This window comes from Gavia stellata, chromosome 1 (genome assembly GCF_030936135.1).
Source record: "Gavia stellata isolate bGavSte3 chromosome 1, bGavSte3.hap2, whole genome shotgun sequence".
In the NCBI taxonomy this organism is placed as follows: domain Eukaryota; kingdom Metazoa; phylum Chordata; class Aves; order Gaviiformes; family Gaviidae; genus Gavia; species Gavia stellata.
This window is the reverse complement of record NC_082594.1, coordinates 85,848,583-85,866,808: the sequence shown is the minus strand read 5'-3', so window position 1 is coordinate 85,866,808 and position 18,226 is coordinate 85,848,583. Positions and strand designations below refer to the sequence as shown.

Genomic DNA, 18,226 nt, shown 5'->3' with positions numbered 1-18,226 from the left:
CCATTTGTACCAGCCACAGTTTTGTTCCATAATCAATGCCAGGCTAATTTTTATCCTTTTTATTTTTAGTAAAGGGCAAATGTAGCCCTTTCTGCTGCTGTATTGTGTACTGGCTTTAGAATGTTTTCTGTCTTCTGTACCTGAAAGTATTTGTATGCTTGCTAGGAATTAACTACGTGATTCATTTAGCAATGTTGTCTGCAGTGGCAGCACAGTTTTGCTGTTTACAGTTATTAAAATGAAGGACCATTAACGCCATTAGACACAGAGGGTCTGAACTGTGTAGTATTTATACTCAGGCTTTAATTTTAAGGCTCTTCTACTCTTCATGTGAACCAATTTTATTTTTTTAATGCCACAGACAGATTTTTAAACAAAGGCTGCCCTTTTTTCTGTGGGGAGGGAATTTTATAACTGGGGAGCTACCAGTCTTGAGGGTGTCCCTTTGGATGAAATGTTCTTTGATAATAGCTGTGCTATTTCTGAACATGATCCCTGAGCTATTGCATTTCTTACACAAAATGAAGACTTAGTTGAAGGGTGGAGTTGACCATAAACCGAACTAATTTTAAACTGCTTGAGGTGATGGGGGAGAATTTGATTTTGCTTCTTTAAAATACGGTAGGTGATTTCTTTCTGGGTGGGCTGCTCTGCCTCCCGGTGACCTGTGCTTATGAGACCATAAGGTGAGAGTCTGAAGCCCTGGTCTGGTTTTCCAAGAGATATGTGGATGAAGGTATTTAGGAATTTTTACACCAGGATTTTCAAGCCCATGGGATTTAGATACCAAATGCTCATCAATGCAGAGAGGGAATAGATACCTGAGTGTCTTCAGCAGCTCTGGAAATCTCTTTCTCTATGGCAGCCCATTTTAGACCAGACGGCAAAGAGAGGAAGAGAACGAGCCTTGTCTGGATGCTGTGTAGAGCCTGGAGCAAGATGCTGCACTGGGGCGGATGCCCAGAGGCTGCCCTGGTACCCTCAATGAGGCTCATGTTTGTTCACCCCTTGGCTGGACCTTCTGGTGGGTCTTGCTGCCCTAAGAGGGGTGCTGTGTATGAGCATGAGGCCTCTGAGAAAAAATCAGGAGCAGCTCCCTGCCCTTAGGAAAACCCCCTTCCTGGTGCCTCAGATGAGCTGCCCTGCTTGCTCAGCCTGCCGTGCATTGATGGTCCGCAGTGTTTGGGGTGAGTTGGCCCAGGTCAGTGAAGCAGGATGGCTATGTCCATGCAGGGTTCTGCCTGCGATAACCTCCCTTTCCCTGAGGGTAGATTAAAGTGGGAAAAGTGCTGGGTTGAGGAGGTTAAACTGCTCAAGGCTGAGCAAAGCAGTGAGCCCCCTTGGCAGGAGACTCGTCCCATCCATGTCGCATGCCCTGGCGAGGCCAAGATGCTCCTGCCCAGGGGACTGTTTCCAAAAAGTCAGCATCCTTATTTGCGCAGAATTTTTTGAATGGATGTAGACCAGGAGACTAGAGACAGGTCTAGCTTAATTCAACAGCAGCCCACATGATCTATGCAGCACTTTAATCTATTCCCTGTGCATACAATCCGAGATCTTCTGGAACAAAGAAAGCTGCTTCTGAAGCAATTGCTTTCAAAAACCTCCCTTAAAAATTCACTGCTAATTGCACATAATTAACAGAGATTGGAGGAACGGGTGCAAGATCCACTGGAATCACTAGCAGTCTGTTGTTGTCTTGAATCTTTCGGTCATTTTAAAATCAAATGTATAACTCGCTTTGACGTAAACTGGTTGAGAGGATGCTATAGGTAGAACCATTAGCAAAGGGAGGTTTACTTTTTTGGTTTGAGATTTTTACAGCTCAGCAAGTAAACAACTGAAATGTGCTATTTCTGCTTGATCTACTAATGGAAGTTTTCAGCCCCTTGCAATTAGGTGACTGAAAGAGCAGTAAGGCCAGGGCAGGTTTCTACACACAGCTATTATTAGGAAAGGCATTGATAGTGTAGAGGTAAATAATAGGGGTGGAAGATAATGAATACATACTACATACAACAGACAATATATACTACCTATATCTTATAAGCATTAGACATCTGCATTTCTATGGGGGGTATATGTGGTTTCTTGGTAGGTATATCCTTGTTATTTGGACATATGTCTGCATACACAATCAGATTCGCACTCAGAGTGTCAGTACCTCAGTACTTTTTACCTTTTCAAAACTGTTACACATGACACATACTCTAGGATGGAGCTTGACAGTAATAATTGTGTGGTTGGCTTGATGGTGCTTGATAAAATCATGAGAATGGAGGAGAGTAAGGTGCTTATGCAATGCTTAAGTTAATCTCATGCCTTCCCAGCAAGCCAAGCAGCATGCTAAGGAGCTATTCCCAAAAGAGGAAGGAAGAGATGCAGTTCAAGATGGGAAGCGTCCTGCTGTCTCTTCTTTTCTGGTACAAAGGTACGCACTTTGCCTCCTGAGAGGCACTTTCAGATGTCCTTCTGTGTATTTCTTGTTTCATCCATGCTTCTTTCTTCTGCCAGGGGCTGTGGGGTACAGAGCAAGCTCTTCTCTACGTTCTCATGGAAGCGTAATAATTCGGGGAAAGGCAAAATTGTGGAGGAGATGTGTAATTTATGTACATGAGTGAGCAGCGTTCTTACAGCTCTATGAATATTCAGTAGTAAAACTCTGTTTCACAAAATAATTGCAGTGTAAAAAAATTGCCATATAATTTGTCAAAATATGAATTTGCAAAGAAAATTGTAGTGCAGCTGAGCCAGTGAGTAAATAATAATGCTGATTTGAAAATGAGGTACAGTATAACATGAAAGACTGGTCCTTCATTAATTAAGACTCTTGATTAATCAAAAACTGATCATTTTCTCTAGCCCAAGACATTGCTGAATGAGATCTGCCTTTTTTTAAAGGCTCTTTCAGGTATTTTGGCCTGGAAAAGACTTCCAAAGGCACTTTAAGAAGAAAAAGCAATCACAAGTCAAGAAAATGGGAAAAGCATTTATCAATTTTGAGGCTTTCTCAAATTTACTTTTCAGAAAAATAGCAATGATAGCAGGTACGCAGGAGCTAGAAGAAGCCAGGAAATTCAGGGTCACGGTCTCCTTCCATTTTAATTAACCTAGCTGTGGAATGAGGAGATCATTTTCTGGGTTGTGTTTGAACTTCTGGCTTCATTGAAGCCAGAAGCAAAGCTGCTATTATCTTAAAGAAGGCTGAAGTTGCTCTTGCTAAGTGCTGGGCAGTATCTACTAATATTAATGTGTGAATAGTGTATAATCTGTCAGTGTGGGACAGATTTATTAGACGGTCCAGCTTTTCACCCATGGATGTTGAATTCTTGGTGTTTTACTTTGCATAGTTTTTGCTATTCTCTGTTTCCATTGAATATTCACGGATAGGAAAGTGTTCCTCAACTAGCCATGCCTTCATTTCATCCTGTTATGCTTGGCTGTACCCCGCTCTGTCTAATTAATAGGTCTTCATTTTAATCTTCCAGCAAATATTTGTGTGTTCTACTCATACCTTATCTCTTCGCTCTCCTTTGTTTCACATGGGAAGGTTACTGGTGCCTGAGCTACTTGGAAGGCTGTTTTTACCCAGACTCCAGCATTTTTTTCCCAATGGGTGGCATAACTGCAATTAGTCCTTGGAATGAGTTCATACCTTGCTCTGAATCCCAGACACAGCTTCCTTTTAATAGACACCCACACATCAGGATATTTTCGGAGAGCCTGCAGTGAAAAATTACTTGCAGGATCACTTTCCAGGCATCACTCCTGCAGTATTTAATTTATTTTCTTAATTTACTGGTTTTCTTAATTTACTGTTTTTCTCTGCTTTGCGGTCCAAGTGCTGCCTTCTGGATAAAGAGCGAGCGGCAACCCTTTGCCCAGGTCCCCCTCACGCTGCTGCCTCTCCCACCATAGAGAAGGTGCCGCGAGGTCAGTCCTCCGAGCCACGTGCACTGATGCCGTGGTAAGCTCCTTAGCTTATTTTCTCCAGCAGAGCAAGTGGCTTAGAGGAGCACCCCCAGCCCCCGTGCCATGGCTGGGTCCGTGTTTGCCAGGGACACCACCACAGCAGCAGCAGCAGCAGCAGCATATGGTGCAGCAGGCAGGCTCCTGCGATGAGAGCCGCAGCAGCTGCCAGGCCCCCTCCATACGGTGAGGGGGAGCACCCTGAGCCCTGGATTGACATGAATATGCTTTTAGCACATTGAATGTGACATGCCTGCACTGCATTACTCCGTCTGTGCTCACTACACATCTCAGCAGGTTAAAAGAGTGGATTTATTTTTTTCCCTCTGTTTTTTGCAGCTTTGAAAAAAAAACAAAATCAAAGGCCCAAACCCTCCTTCGGATCACAGTAAATAACATCTTTAGTGCCGCCCTTTGGCATAATCAATACATCTAATGAAATTACTATGCAGGCAATGTTCTGCATAGCTCTAAGCAGGAAGGAACAAACATGTCAATAAGATCAGAAATTGCCAACAATTTTCAAAGGAACACTTTGGAAAAAAAGGTAATTACACATTTCTTGAAAAGAAAAGAGGAAAAGTTTGATTTTTTTCCAAATATTTTTGCAACGTAAAAAGAATTTGTAGAAAAATTATGGAGACAGCAGGCATAAAAGAGAAATGAATATGAATTAAATAGGTATAATTGTCATTATTAAAATATGTTTTTTATCACTTTCAGATAAATACCAGTAAACATTAAATGAGACACAATACAAATGAATAAAAATGGAAACCAAATAAAAATCATTCAAATAACGAAAGTGAAATGGAAATGAAAATAATAAAACCATGAAAAATCCCCACAAAATTAATGAGGAAAACAGCAGCCGTGTTAAAACATGAGAGAGGAGCTTAACATGAAACATGCTTAACAAGAAAGCTGGAGAGGGACTTTTTGCAAGGACATTACCCCTTTTTACAAGGGGTAATGGCTTTAAGCTGAAAGAGGGTAGATTTAGATTAGGTATTAGGAAGAAATTCTTCACTACAAGGGCGATGAGGCACTGGAACAGGTTGCCCAGAGAAGTTGTGGATGCCCCATCCCTGGAAGTGTTCAAGGTCAGGTTGGATGGGGCTTTGAGAAACCTGGTCTAGTGGAAGGTGTCCCTGCCCATGGCAGGGGGCTTGGAACTAGATGATCTTTAAGGTCCCTTCCAACCCAAAGCATTCTATGATTCTGTGAAGTACGAGCCCTTCTCCCCTCTGCAGGCTGATGCTGGTGCTGGTCCTCTTGCCTTCAGTTTCTGGCTCCATGCCTGTCAGTGACCAGCATGATTCCTCAACAGGCTGATGTGTGCCGGTGTGGTGGTGCCCTCCTGGGGGGGAACCAGGGCCAGAATGTCATCTACAGGGGAAACAGGCTGAGCATTTGGCACAGTGTGGCTTTAGGTGGTGAGAGGGACCCTGGATGAATGCCCTGCTTTCACCAGGCTAGCCTGGTTCCCAAAATCTTTAGTTGCACACATATCTGCATATGCCCCAGGGGTCTCCACCTGCCAGCATAGCTCCCAAGGGCCATTTAAAGCCTGCACTTCTTAGAAATAAAGGCACTGTTTGTACAACAGGTTCCCCACCGAGCCTGCTTAGCATGGCCATGGAAAAAGCCCTGGGGGAAGCCAACAAAAGCAACCACGAAGTGACTGGGCGAGGGGGCTATGCCTGCCAAGGGGATCTGGGCACCAGCCACGGCTGCACCAGGGGTTCCTGGGGCCGTCGCCACTGGTGCAGGGGCAAGGAGAGATGGGGAAAATGCCATCTGCGACAGCAGCCTGGGACATGGCAGCTTCCCCAGATGCACCTTGCTACCGAGGCTGGTGCAGCCTGATGTGAGTCACCTCACATGCCTGGCACGATTGCCAGGGCTGGGATGTAAAAATAGCCTAGGTTAATAATATAGCAACCCACAAACTAGCACCTGATGGGCACAGAGGTACCGCAATGCTTTTTTCAGTGTCTCAACCCTCTGTGTTGCTTACAGACCGCCTTACCTAACTCTGCTTCCTGATGCTCTCTAATGTGGTGCTCAAGAAAAACAGGGACCTGGAATGGTGTGCCTTTTTGAAAACTGATAAAACCAGTGCCATTCATTCTAGTCACCTCTTTCATTTCTGTGACAGCTTTTTGGGGGCTCCAGTAACATCTCTGTTTTTTAATCTGTTTTCCTTTCCCCTGCCCCATGGCCCACATGTGCAGAAGAGAAGCAGGTGACTAGCTATGCAGAAGGAGCCATCACACCAGGAAAGCACTGCATCACAGAGGGAGTGCTCTCCTTTGGGACAAGCGGAGAGAAAATAATTTTGCTCATCTCTCTGAGCTCTGTTAAACTGAGATGTTGCTTGCAGAGATGAAAGGCAAAATTAACTATTTTCCAGCTTCTAGGCCACCTAAATCATAAAGTCAATAAACAAAGTTATTAACATTTTCCACATACTTTGCCTGCAATGACCAGGTTTATGTGAACTTATTCTGGTAAATTGAGTGACTGACATTTATTCTGTGTTATATTTTATTTCTCTGTTTTATTTTATAATGTGCTTTCTCATGCTTGTACATCTGTCATTAATTCTAGCCACACTGAAAAAAGATGGCTTGTTTTTGCGGCTCTGCGGTCAGGATATTCAATATGATTCCTCAGAGCTGACCTTATCAAAATGTGCTCAGCCTTTGGCGGTGTTATTTCTGCCCACACTTACCTTCCTCCCTTCTCTCTCTTGTTTAACAACATTCTTAATGACCACAAACTTTCTGAGACACGCAGTTAACCTGTTCCTGTCATTAAAATGCCAGCAGCTGAGCCTCCTTGCTACCACTTGCCCCTTCCTTTCCCCAGGTAGCCCAAGTTGTGGCTGGTGCTTTATTCCACCTCCACCTCAGGAAAGCCATGTCCTCCCCATCCCGGCATCCCAGGATTGCCTCTGCCAGCTCTTTTTCTTGTCCCCCAGACTTGGGACAGCCCCTGGAGTTTCTCTCCCCTCCATCCAGCCCAGAAGCAGGTGCCAAGCAGGGCCACCCCAGGGTCCGTTCTCCAGCCCAGCCCCACCGGGATGGCTGCTCTGGCACAAAATCATCCCCTGGTGCTTGCCCAAGCCTCAGTCCCCAAATCCTGTGCTAAGGGGTGGCACTTGTGCAAGGCGGTGCATTGGACACACCATGCTGCAGGGTGGGATGGAGGGACAGGAAAGGCGCATGCCGTATCTCCCCGCCTCTCACAAACACGCATAGAAAATAATTTATTTCACTGAACTGATGGTTTGCTGCATGTCCTGGGGTTCTGCAGGGGCTGTAAATAGGGCTCTTTCCTTTTTAATGTTTTATTTTTGTTTGTTTGTTTTCAGTCCTGTACTTTTAAAACAACAGCCCCCGGCGGCTGTCCAGGACTTACGACTCTCCCACGAATTGCTGCAATTCATTCTGTCTGACCTACAATTACCAATTGTCTTTGTAACCTTCCTCGAAGGCAAACACGCTCGCTATAAAAGCATGCTGCCCATCACATTTTTAGACTATTGGCAGCCAGCTTTACTCTTCATTTCCTTTCTAGGACAGGGCCCGTCACAGCTGTAAACACACCAATATATCAATTACTACTTTTTCCAGCTGACTGAAGGCAAGGGCACCTTTTCCTCTCTTTTATTCTCCCGACACCAGGGGTTATCAAGCCACGCTGCCCAGGCAGGACAGTTGTCCTACCTGCTGCTGTGCTTAACCCAAGCCAAGCCTGCTGCTCCCCGGGGCCGCAGGCTGTGGCTGCTGGTGGTTGGATGGCTGAGCCACTGTGGGAGTGAGCTCTTAGCAGTTAACCTCTTATAGCTCAAAAAGGCAAAGCCAACCTCGTATTTGAGACATTTAGACCAGAGCGCCATGTGGCAAGGGGTGGAGGCCCCCAGCCCACCAGGGACAGCCAAAGGGGCAGCACGCCAGTGCCCCTGCCCTGGCACTGCCTTTGCACCTCTGCATGTCACAGGGTTGACCCAATAACACTGAATTTAGGAAAGGACTTTTGTGCTTGAAATTCATACCCTTGCTTGATTTGCAGTGATGTCCCCTGGCAGACGAGCCTAAAAACCCTAAAAGCCGCTCTTGTAGCTCAGGAGCAGGCATCACTGGCCAGGTGCAGCCACCCAAGCAACGCCAGGGCGGCCAGGGTAGGAGTGTTTATTCCTGGGGGTTGAGCTGGTGCTACCATACACACACATACACACACCCACCCCTGAAAACTATTCCTTTTTTTCCTCTTGTTTCACTCACAGTCGTTGGATTTCCAGCTGCATGTGTCAATGACGTGCCAAATTTTGATCTTGGCTCTCAAATACCCAGGCAGGGACTCAGGAGGCCTGCTGAAAGGCTCAGCATGGACCCAAAGCAATATCCTTACATCAGCCTGGTAATTCACACCCCCTTTCCCCACCACAGGCACATGGTGCACAAGAGTAGGCTTCACCACAATGTGATTGTCCTCATGCTGGGCAAATGTACCTGACACACATGTAAGTGGGCTGCTGGTATGCACTGGAAGAGAAAAGAGAAATATTTATTCCTATACAGAGTATATTCTTTGCTAGTTTGTTTACCTCTGTAGCCCCTAAAGTCCCACTGCAGCACCCAAGGTCATTGCCAGGCCAAAGTGCATTTAACCACTGGGAGGAAAACATGAAACAACCCACAAAACATTTTCCACAAAAATCAGTCTTCCCAAGGTGAAAATAAAGAGTTTAAGAAACACATAGTGAGCACACATCTCTAAATGAAACTTGAACACCTGCAGACTGGAGGAGCCAAGGCTGCAGCCCCATGAGCCCAGACCTGGGCAGTGGGGATGCATGGTGGGCTATGCTGGCTGGGGAGCCAGGATCCCAAATCCCAGGGTAACAAAGCTAGCCCTTGCAGATGGTGCTCCTGGAGCAGGGCGCCCATCCTGCTGGGAAAGGCCACCACACTCATGGGCTGGAGGGGCAGGAGGCACCTGCCGACCCGGTTCCCATACCCCCGGTGCCAGTGCTGCTCCAGCATTGGCATCAAACAGAGCATCAAGCAGGCAGGGGAGGCACTGTGTTGCTTTTATTGGCAAAGATGGTACAGTTTTGATAGGTGGTGAAGTCCTGGTTTTTATCGTATTGATCTGACGACAGGCAGCATTAACTTAAACCACTCTCATGCTGGTTTAAATCGACCTGCTTTGCCCTGTGTGGCACAGCACAGAGGTGGCAATGTGCTGCATGGCCTTGGGCTTGCAACTCCACCTTTGTTTTGCTGTTGCACAGTGGAGTCACAGGGCTTGGCTGGGTAACATCTGTGCTGGGAAAGGTGGAACATGGTGTTGCGCATGGCCCCCAGCCTATGCTTTCCAAGAGGCCAGGTCCGGGGGCATGTACCCACGTTTTCCTGCTGAGCTTGATGGGGTCTGTGTGCCCTCCTGCCTCCCTCTTTGGCCTGACTAAGAGCCACATCTTTTTATTGTAGACCAACATCTACTTCTTCTGCCAGGGCTGATGCCTTGGGTTAATGCAGTAAGCTCCTGACCAGAAATGCTGCCCTGGGACACTGAAGCAAAGGACAGCATGTCTGCATTAAAGAAAGGATTTTTAAAAAATTCCTTTATCATTTTGTTCTTTGCTGGGGTCTTTCTTTCAGTCTCTTGATACATTCAGGCTCAGTTTCACACCCAAGGAGCAGTTGCATTTCAGTAATAAACAGAGATTTGTATATACTTTATATTTCAGCTGATTATAATTGCACAGTGTTTGTGAGTCTTTTGAGATGAAACTTGCTATAGAAATGCGAGATGTAAATTCCCAGCATTAGTTAGAACTTCCTAGGCTCAGCAAAGTGACAGTGAATGAATAAATCATAACTAGATTTCAGTGAATAATTCAGAGTCTAATTCATTTGATGAAAAGATCCTCTTTTCCTATTCACAAAATTTCTGTTTGGAGATGGCGGGTTTCTCATGGCTCCTGTACACAAGTGTTTACCTGCTCAATAGCTTGGTCCTTAGTGGCTTGCAGATTCTCTACTGGTATTGAAAACATGATGTCTGACATTTGACTTGTGTTGGTGAGTTATCAGCAGTCACGGGACTATTTTTTTTAAAATTATTTTATTTTCATAGTTGTTTGGGCACTATTGTGCCTGTCCAAATGCTATGAACACAGTCAGCTTTGGACTTCATCTGGAAGTAGGAAAGACCTTTCAGCAAGGAAAGGGCTCATAAAAAAGCCATGGCTCAGTGACAGGCAGGAGATAAAACAGGTCAGATGTTACAAAACTAGCGGCTCTTCCTCTATAGCCACAAGTGGCTTTCTCTAACTAAGGAAAAAAGTGAGTCTCGTATGTAAGATGGATTGGGAAGACCTGTTTACATTTTGTTTTCCTCCATCCCGTACAGAGGGAGTGATCTCAGGCCAGGCACCTCGTGGGATGTCCCATCTCCTCCGAAGGCACCGGGGATTTGCAGTGGTGCCAGGCTGGGATTTCACCCTTGGGGTTCATCAGCTCACAGGTTTTAAGGGCAAAATGGGAAAGGAAAACCGTGGGGCAGGAAGACAGCAAAAAGGGATAGGGGCAAAATTAGCTGTAAAGCAGAGTCCAAGGGGGCCGGCATGAGTTTCTCCTCAGGGTTTCAGGCATATCTGATCAGAAAGAGGAGATGCCAAAGGCATGGAAAAGAAAAGGCAGTGGGGGAGTAGCACCGGCACAGGCACACACAGTGCCCTGTTCCTGCCCAGTTCCTCTTGCTTTCCCCTGGCAATCAGCTCAGGGAAACACAGTAGATTTGTCAGCCCTTCCTTGATTTATTTGTCCCCAGCTCAGGAGTAGATGTTCATTGCATTTCTTGGCACTTGCCTGCAGCATCTTCATTTCTGATCTCTCTCTCTCTCTTCTTCCCTCCATGCCCACTGCCCCAGCTGCGTTGGCCCTCTCTCCGGGAGAGGTAAGTCTCTCTGGCTGTTTTGGCTGCCGGGTAAATGCTGGGGGCCTGACACTGCCAGGCTCTGGTGCCTCAAGGCAGAAGGAGGGACGGCACCTGGGCCTCCAAGCCCAGGCATGTGCTCTGACCTCTGAATCCAAAGGGGAATCATCCCATGTTTTGTGCCAGACTGGCACAAAGAAAGGGGCTTGGGGAAGGTTCAGCAGCCTAGTAGGAGTGAGTGTCTGTCTAAGCTTCAGGACTCACATTTAGCCTCATGTCACTATTGTCAGTGACGATGTTGATTTATTATTGTTTTTTTACCTTCCCTTTAGGATGAGAGACTGGAGCTGTGGCACAGCAAGGCTTGCAAATGCGATTGCCAAGGAGGTCCTAACTCAGTGTGGTCCAGCAGGACTAACAGCTTAGAGTGCATGCCAGGTAATGTGTCCTTTTAACCATGTTTGTCTGGTGATCTTCAGCAGCTTCCCCCGTTGCACCCTGCATTGCAGGTGGTGGCACGTTATGGTGGTGCTTGTTCCAAACCCAGCTCCTGGTAGGGCCAGGGGAGCTGCACCAGTGGGAGGTGCGGGGTGACCCTGCACCATTGGGCAGAGGGGCAGCAGCAGTGGGGGCCATGCCTGGGCTTCAGGCAGTCACCCAGGGTGGCCCAGGCTGGCCGATGCTCTTAGGCACTTGCCTGCCCTGTTCCTACAGCCCCCAGCGCTGGTGCTCCCAGAAACTGCCTGGGGCAGCTACTGCCATGTGCAGGATTTGCTGTAGGAAACCTTTTGTACAACCTAGGCTGATTCTCCCTTGCTGCAGTTTAGCCTGTGACATCTTGTCCTCTCCCCAGGGGTCAAAGAAAACAGTTTATTCTTTCTTTGAAGCATATTTTTAAGCAGTAAAAGACCACAATCGTGTTTCATTTGAGTTTTCTCTGGGCTGCCCCTGCCCAGCTCCTTTAGCTGTTCCTCACAAATCATGTTTTATAGGTTTCTGATCAAGCTCTTTCCTCGTTATTCTCCACAACTGACAGCTGTGTTACCCCAGCAAGGTGTTACCGGTGCCCTGATCCTCAGGTTTAGCTCATGGGTCCCACAAAAGCTGCACTCTTGTTCAGCCTCTGTCACGCAGATGTTCAGAGGTGTTCATCCCCTCTGGGGCTGGGTGCTGAAAGTGGTACCTGTCTCATGCCCGCAAGCAACCACCTCTTCCCAGCTCCTGCAAGAGGCTGTGCAACAACTTGAGGTGTGTTTTGCTGCTCCTGGGTTCCCCAGGGGAGATACACAGAGAAAACAGTCACCCCAGTGCTCAGCATTTGGCATGGCTGCCCTGAAGGAGGAGGAAGTTAAATGAGTTACCCTGGAAGAGCTCTGAGTGGAAGCCAGGATGGGCTAGAAAGCAAATAAAAATGTGTATTGACAGGAAGATATGACACCATTGCTAATGCTTGCAGGCAAATGCAAACGGAAATGAGAGAGTGAATAAACCCCAGGCATTTCTGTCCCGTGCTTGTGTTGCATATGAAGGTTTCCCTCCAGTGGCATGAGGCAGCTGACAAGCACAGAGGCTTTCCAGTCATCCTTGCTGGCCCATCTACTTCCCCAGAGCTCTCCCTCCATGCACCCTGCTCCTGTGGAGGCCATGTCCACCTGGGGCTCGCCAAGCTTGAGCATTGCCCACAGGCTTCTTCCCTGCCCAGAGAAACTGCAAGGAGAGGATTCATCTGCCATGCATGGGTGGTGTCTTGCCCCCAGGGCAGAGTGGCCCCAGACATCCCCAGTAAAGGGTCATGGCTTCTTAGGCTCTGCCCCTCCAGTTTCTGCAGCTGGTGTTTCCACAGGGCTGTCTGCTGGGGCGGGTATGAAGAGGAAGAAGGCATTTACTGGAGACAGCCTCTGTGGTACAGAAGAATCATTTATAGGACCTCCAGAAATGACACTTTATGTGTCTTGTTCTGAGGGTTTCCTCCAGTCTCTTATGAAAGAAACCCACATGCACTACCCCAAACATGAGTCTGAGCTGGCATAGCTCTGCCCGAGCTCACCGCTCCCTCTCAAAGGGCTGGCCACCACAACTCTTTTTTATCACAGCATCATCACAAAGCCTACCTGTGATGGGCAGGTCCCTCCAGTCCTTGCATCCGTGTCTGAGTCTCTCTCCATTCGGAAGGTGCCCCCCTGCACCTGCACATCTTCCACCTGTAACTGTATCCCTTTGCATGGAGCTGCAGTAAAGCATATTTTGGACAAAGGGAGATTACTGCACACTCTAGGTTGCCATGTAGGAACCCCCTGCTTCCTGCAGCCTTGGCATGATGTGCAAGGAGCAGCACTGGCACGCTCACATGCACCACAGAGCCTCATGTCAATGCTGAATCGCAGCCAGCCCAGCAGAGATCCCCGACCAACCCCTTGGGAAGTACTTCTCACGGTGGCTCCATACCAGCACCTATGCCTGGCATGCCACCCTGGTCCTACTGCATGTTTTACTGCTGTTTAACAGTGCACAATTCTCCATCCGAAGCCTTGCTACAGCCTGGTACCACCCTGCTGTCGCTTGCACCAAGGAATCACAGAATCACAGCATGGTTTGGGTGGGAAGGGACCTTTGAAGATCATCTAGTCCAACTCCCCTGCCATGGGCAAGGACATCTTTCACTAGACCAGTTTGCTCAAAGCCCCATCCAACCTGACCTTGAACACTTACAGTGATGGGGCATCCACAACTTCACTGGGCAACCTGCTCCAGTGGTTAACCATCCTCATCATAAAAAGTTTCTTCTTTATGTCCAATCTAAACCTACTCTCTTTCAGTTTAAAACCATTGCCCCTTGAAAGGGAAGGGAAGGAAAGGAGACACAGCAGGTTTGGTAGATCCGTCCATGGCTGAGGGACGTGTACGAGAGGAGTGGCTCTAGGTTTCCTGGCCAGGCTAGGTGTGAGGGGTGCTTTCACGCATTAGTTGAGTAATGAACATGTCTTCCTTGACTAATGAAGGCTTCTCCTGAATAATAAATGTTGTTGATGTATCTCCTAGCTGTCTCTCTCCCCAGGCAGGGGGGCTTTGCACTCTCCTCACCCAGCCCAGCCCAGCCACAGTGGTGTGGCCCAGCATCCCCACTGCCTGGGGATGGTTTGCAGAGCAGCTGTGCTGAGTTGTTGCAAAACTGTCTTTGGCACGGCTGGAGGGGAGCAGCCGGCCTTGCAACCACTGCAGGAGTTTTCTCTAGGTTGGTGGTAATGGCATTAAATGGCTTAGCCGGTTTGGCCAGGTGGGCACCAGGCGTCTGTTTTGCAGGTCCCTGCATGTGGTGCAGCCAGACGTTCTAGAAGGTGACCTGCTAATTGCATTATGGTTGTGTGGTCTGTGGATTAGTGTTGCTAAAAGTAAAGTTACGTGGTGTTTGAGATAAGCCTGCCAAGTAGTAAACATGCAGGGCCACCCCAGCCCGGCTGCCCTCTTGCACAAGGGGAGCAAGGGTTTTTAATGAGCATGATGTTTCCATGCCTGGAGGAAGGCTGGACAGCGGCTCTGTATTTTCGTGAGGAAAAACATGTTAATGAGGTACCAACTGAGCAAGATATGTTAATAAGATATTGATGCATACGATATCGACCCAGTGGAGCTTGCTAATGAGACATCGACCGCACTGCCACAGTACTGGGGCATTGCACTGGGGAGGCCATAGCCATGCCAGGCCCTGGGCACCTACTGATGCTCCCCGCGTGTTGGTCATTTTTAATACGAGGCATCATGCTCGTCGGTCAGGCATGGCTAAGGTGAAGAAATGTCCTACCCACAAGTGAAGCTGCGCAGAGCTTTGCTTGCTCCTTTATAGCTGAAACCCGTGAAACAAACTACTCTAAACTGGAAAATGTGACAGAGTCACTCTTCGGGGACCACACATGCTCCACAGGCTGCAAAATTAGAAAAATGCTGCCCACGATATAGAAGTTTGCCCAGGCAATTCCCATCTGACACTTATGAGCTCCTTCTTTATGTGTACCTATATTTGTAGTGATAACCTGCTCGCATAAAAAAAGATCATAACAAAAAAACCCCAACTAGGTCCAGGTAGCATGCAGGTGCTCTGCATGGCAGCATCACCAAAGGCTTGCCTTCCAGAGCACTGTGTGGTGACCCACCACAGAAAATCTTAATGATGAATGAGTATTTCTGCCCCTAGTGGTTCTGCAGCCAGCGGGAGTCTTGCTGTTCTTCTCGCTATTGCAGAAGACAGCTGTGGGGTCAGGTTTGGTAGCCTGAAGATCTGAAGGCAAAAATTCAGATGGAGATCCCTGAGCCTTTGGCAGGGCCAAGCATTACACCTCACTGGCACCAAAGTACCTGCAGGTTTTCCACAAGACAAGACCATCTCCAGATACAAAGACAGTCCCCATAGCAGAAAATGCAGAAGATCTGAGGGTGCTTGTGGAGGGATGATCAGAGCAGGCACAGCGATTTTGCCATGCAGGCATAGCCATAAATCAAGACAGTGAACGGAGGAGCGGAAGGAGATAAAGCCCCACAAGAAGAGCCGTGCCAGGCATTTCTCAAGGACCAGGCAGAGGCTGACAGCCTGCAGGCTGGATCCAGGTCGATGGATCCAGTCTGGATCTGCTTCCACAGGCTTGCAAGAAGGAGATTCAGACTGCAGCATCTGAATAAAACCTTCCCCCCAAAATGCTGCAGGCAGCACAAGTTTAGGAAGTTTGAGAGAGAAAGCAGTCAGAAATTCATACAAAAGAAGAGTTAGAAATGACCCCATGGTCCCTGGGCAGCAAATACTGCAGGGTTTGTGGTCTGGGTTTAAAAGCATCCCCAGCATCCTGGCCAGGGAGGACAGAGAGCAGCGAAACCACAGAGGGTGTTGACAACAAGCGTGCAAACACAACCAGCAAACAAAGCCAGCCACTCGTGGCCTTATGGTAGCAGTTTTTTTCCCTTGTTCTGCAGAGTGCCCCTACCACAAGCCCCTGGGCTTCGAGTCCGGCACCGTCACCCCCGACCAGATAAGCTGCTCCAACCCTGAGCAGTACACGGGCTGGTACTCCTCCTGGACAGCCAACAAGGCCCGCCTCAATGGCCAAGGCTTCGGGTGAGTCCGAAAATGTCTCCCTGAGGGGTCTCGTGGGCAGGCGGGTGGGGGGGTCTGGGGCACCCCTGGCAGCATGGGGGCAGGAGAGGCCACCCGGGAGGGCAGGGGCGGAGGACGTAGCAGGGCCAGCGGTGTCTCCCCAGGTGCGCGTGGCTCTCCAAGTACCAGGACAACGGGCAGTGGCTGCAGATCGACCTAAAGGAGGTGAAGGTGATCTCGGGGATCCTCACGCAAGGGCGCTGCGATGCCGACGAGTGGATGACCAAGTACAGTGTACAGTACCGCACTGATGAAAACCTTAACTGGGTTTACTACAAGGATCAGACCGGGAACAACCGGGTCAGTGGACTTTATGCTTTTGCCATTCTTGGAGCAGGGGGCACATTTGATGACACAAAAATATCAGGTCTCAGCAGGGACATGCCCCAAAAGGGGTTCCTGTGGGAGCAGCAGGGTTGATGGGGCCTGGCGCTCACCTCACATCCGGGGACAGCATGGAGAGGGGTGTCCCCCCACCATGGTAAAAGCAAGTGCCATGCTGACCAACTGCAGAAGGACAAAATATATCTGTTTGCTAATGGTGATGGTGGAGTCTAGACTAAACTCAGCGGGATGGAGGCATTAGCTGGCATCGCAGGGGAAACGGCACCTCCATGATAAAACCCCTTTCTCATCCGGGGCCGTGCTACACCAGTCATGCCTGGGCACTGAATAATGGGGGCTCCTTCTTTTGCTATAAGTCCAGGGGTAGTGCATGCTAACGATGCAGAAAAACCCCTGAGACAAAATCTGCAACTATTTAAGTCACAACCCATCAAACTGTTTGCATGCTGCACTTTTAGTGGTTGGTTTGAAGCGAAAAATTGCACTGAGGACCTTGCAGTGGTGCCTGTGGTCCCTGTGCAGCCCAGGTGGGCTAGGGGATGCCATGGCTGCTGTCTCCCAGGCATCATCAGTGTCCATCCATGGGGATGGCCCCGTGCCAGCATGGGAGGCTCTGATGGCTTTGCTAAAGGACCGGTTGCTGCAGCCCTGGGGCGATGCTGAGCTTTCCCAAATAAACTGGTCATGGCAGCAGGAGACATGGCAGCGCGGCCAAGCAGTGGAGAAGGGCCCCCAAATACACTTTTTTGTCTATATTGGCATGTCTGGGAGCCCGGCTCATGCACTGCAAACAGCCAAGGTCAGCCACGCTCACTTCGAACACATGGTGCCTTGCTGCCAGAAGGCGAATGAGAGAGAATAAGGCAAGATTAAGTCTAGCCTAACAGAAAAAGTGGAGGAACGATGTGGGAAAAGTGACTTACTCATAAAACCCAGTTGGTGTGACAAAAATTGTCTGCGTCTGGCTATTTTTAAAGTCTTATTTTGGGGGTGAGGGAGAGGGACCCTCCTTCTCCTCTGCTCTGCACAGGCACCCCAAACTCATGGGGCAGGATTTTCAGTCCCCTAACCGCCTACCCACACCTCTCTCTCCAGGTTTTCTATGGCAACTCAGACCGTTCATCTTCAGTGCAGAACCTGTTGCGGCCGCCCATTGTAGCCCGCTACATCCGCCTCATCCCACTGGGCTGGCACGTGCGCATCGCCATCCGCATGGAGCTCCTCGAGTGCCTGGGCAAGTGTGGCTGAGAGCCCGCCCGCCCCATGCTGTCTCCTGGGGTAGATGTGTAGGTGTCTGCCTGTGCAGTTGCCCCACCTCGCCACCAACACCAGCTGCAGCTGTGGTCCTGCGGTGTAAATGCCCAGCCTGCAAAGGGATGGGCTGTCTTGAATAAAACGTTGCTTTGCACCACGCCTGGTGATAAAGCTAAACCATGCTGTGAAGCTGACGGGTGTTAATGTGGCACACATCGGGGAAGGCAGGAGGGTTCATTGCTGTGTCTTTGATCCCGTGAGATGTGGTGCTTCTGGCCCTGGGTGTTAGGTTGGGGAAATCATCATCACAGCGTGCTGTGGAGGCCAAAGTAAATGCAGATGGGGTCCAAAGGCAGGGCTTGGACTCCCGCAGGGAGGGCAGGTCTGCGAGTGATTATTTGTCCCTGAGCCCGGGCACCCCCCGCCACCTCACTGGGGCCAGGGAGGGCTCTTGCGCCGGGGCAGACATCTCACCCTGCTTTCCTCATGCTCCTCCTGCCGGTCTCTGCCATCCCTGAGACAGGGTCGGGGCCAGATCTGGCCAGTCCCCAGTACAACGGGCCC

The 18,226-nt window shown here is 48.9% G+C and overlaps 1 protein-coding gene across 1 annotated transcript; it reads left to right on the top strand.

The window, feature by feature from the left end:
- The first annotated feature begins 2,318 nt into the window (after positions 1-2,318).
- On the top strand, positions 2,319-17,656 carry RS1 (retinoschisin 1). The gene is given in 7 exon segments (XM_009821146.2): positions 2,319-2,378; positions 2,380-2,431; positions 10,919-10,944; positions 11,256-11,361; positions 15,883-16,024; positions 16,168-16,363; positions 17,504-17,656. Coding segments are annotated over 7 exon segments (735 nt in total).
- Positions 17,657-18,226: the final 570 nt, after the last annotated feature.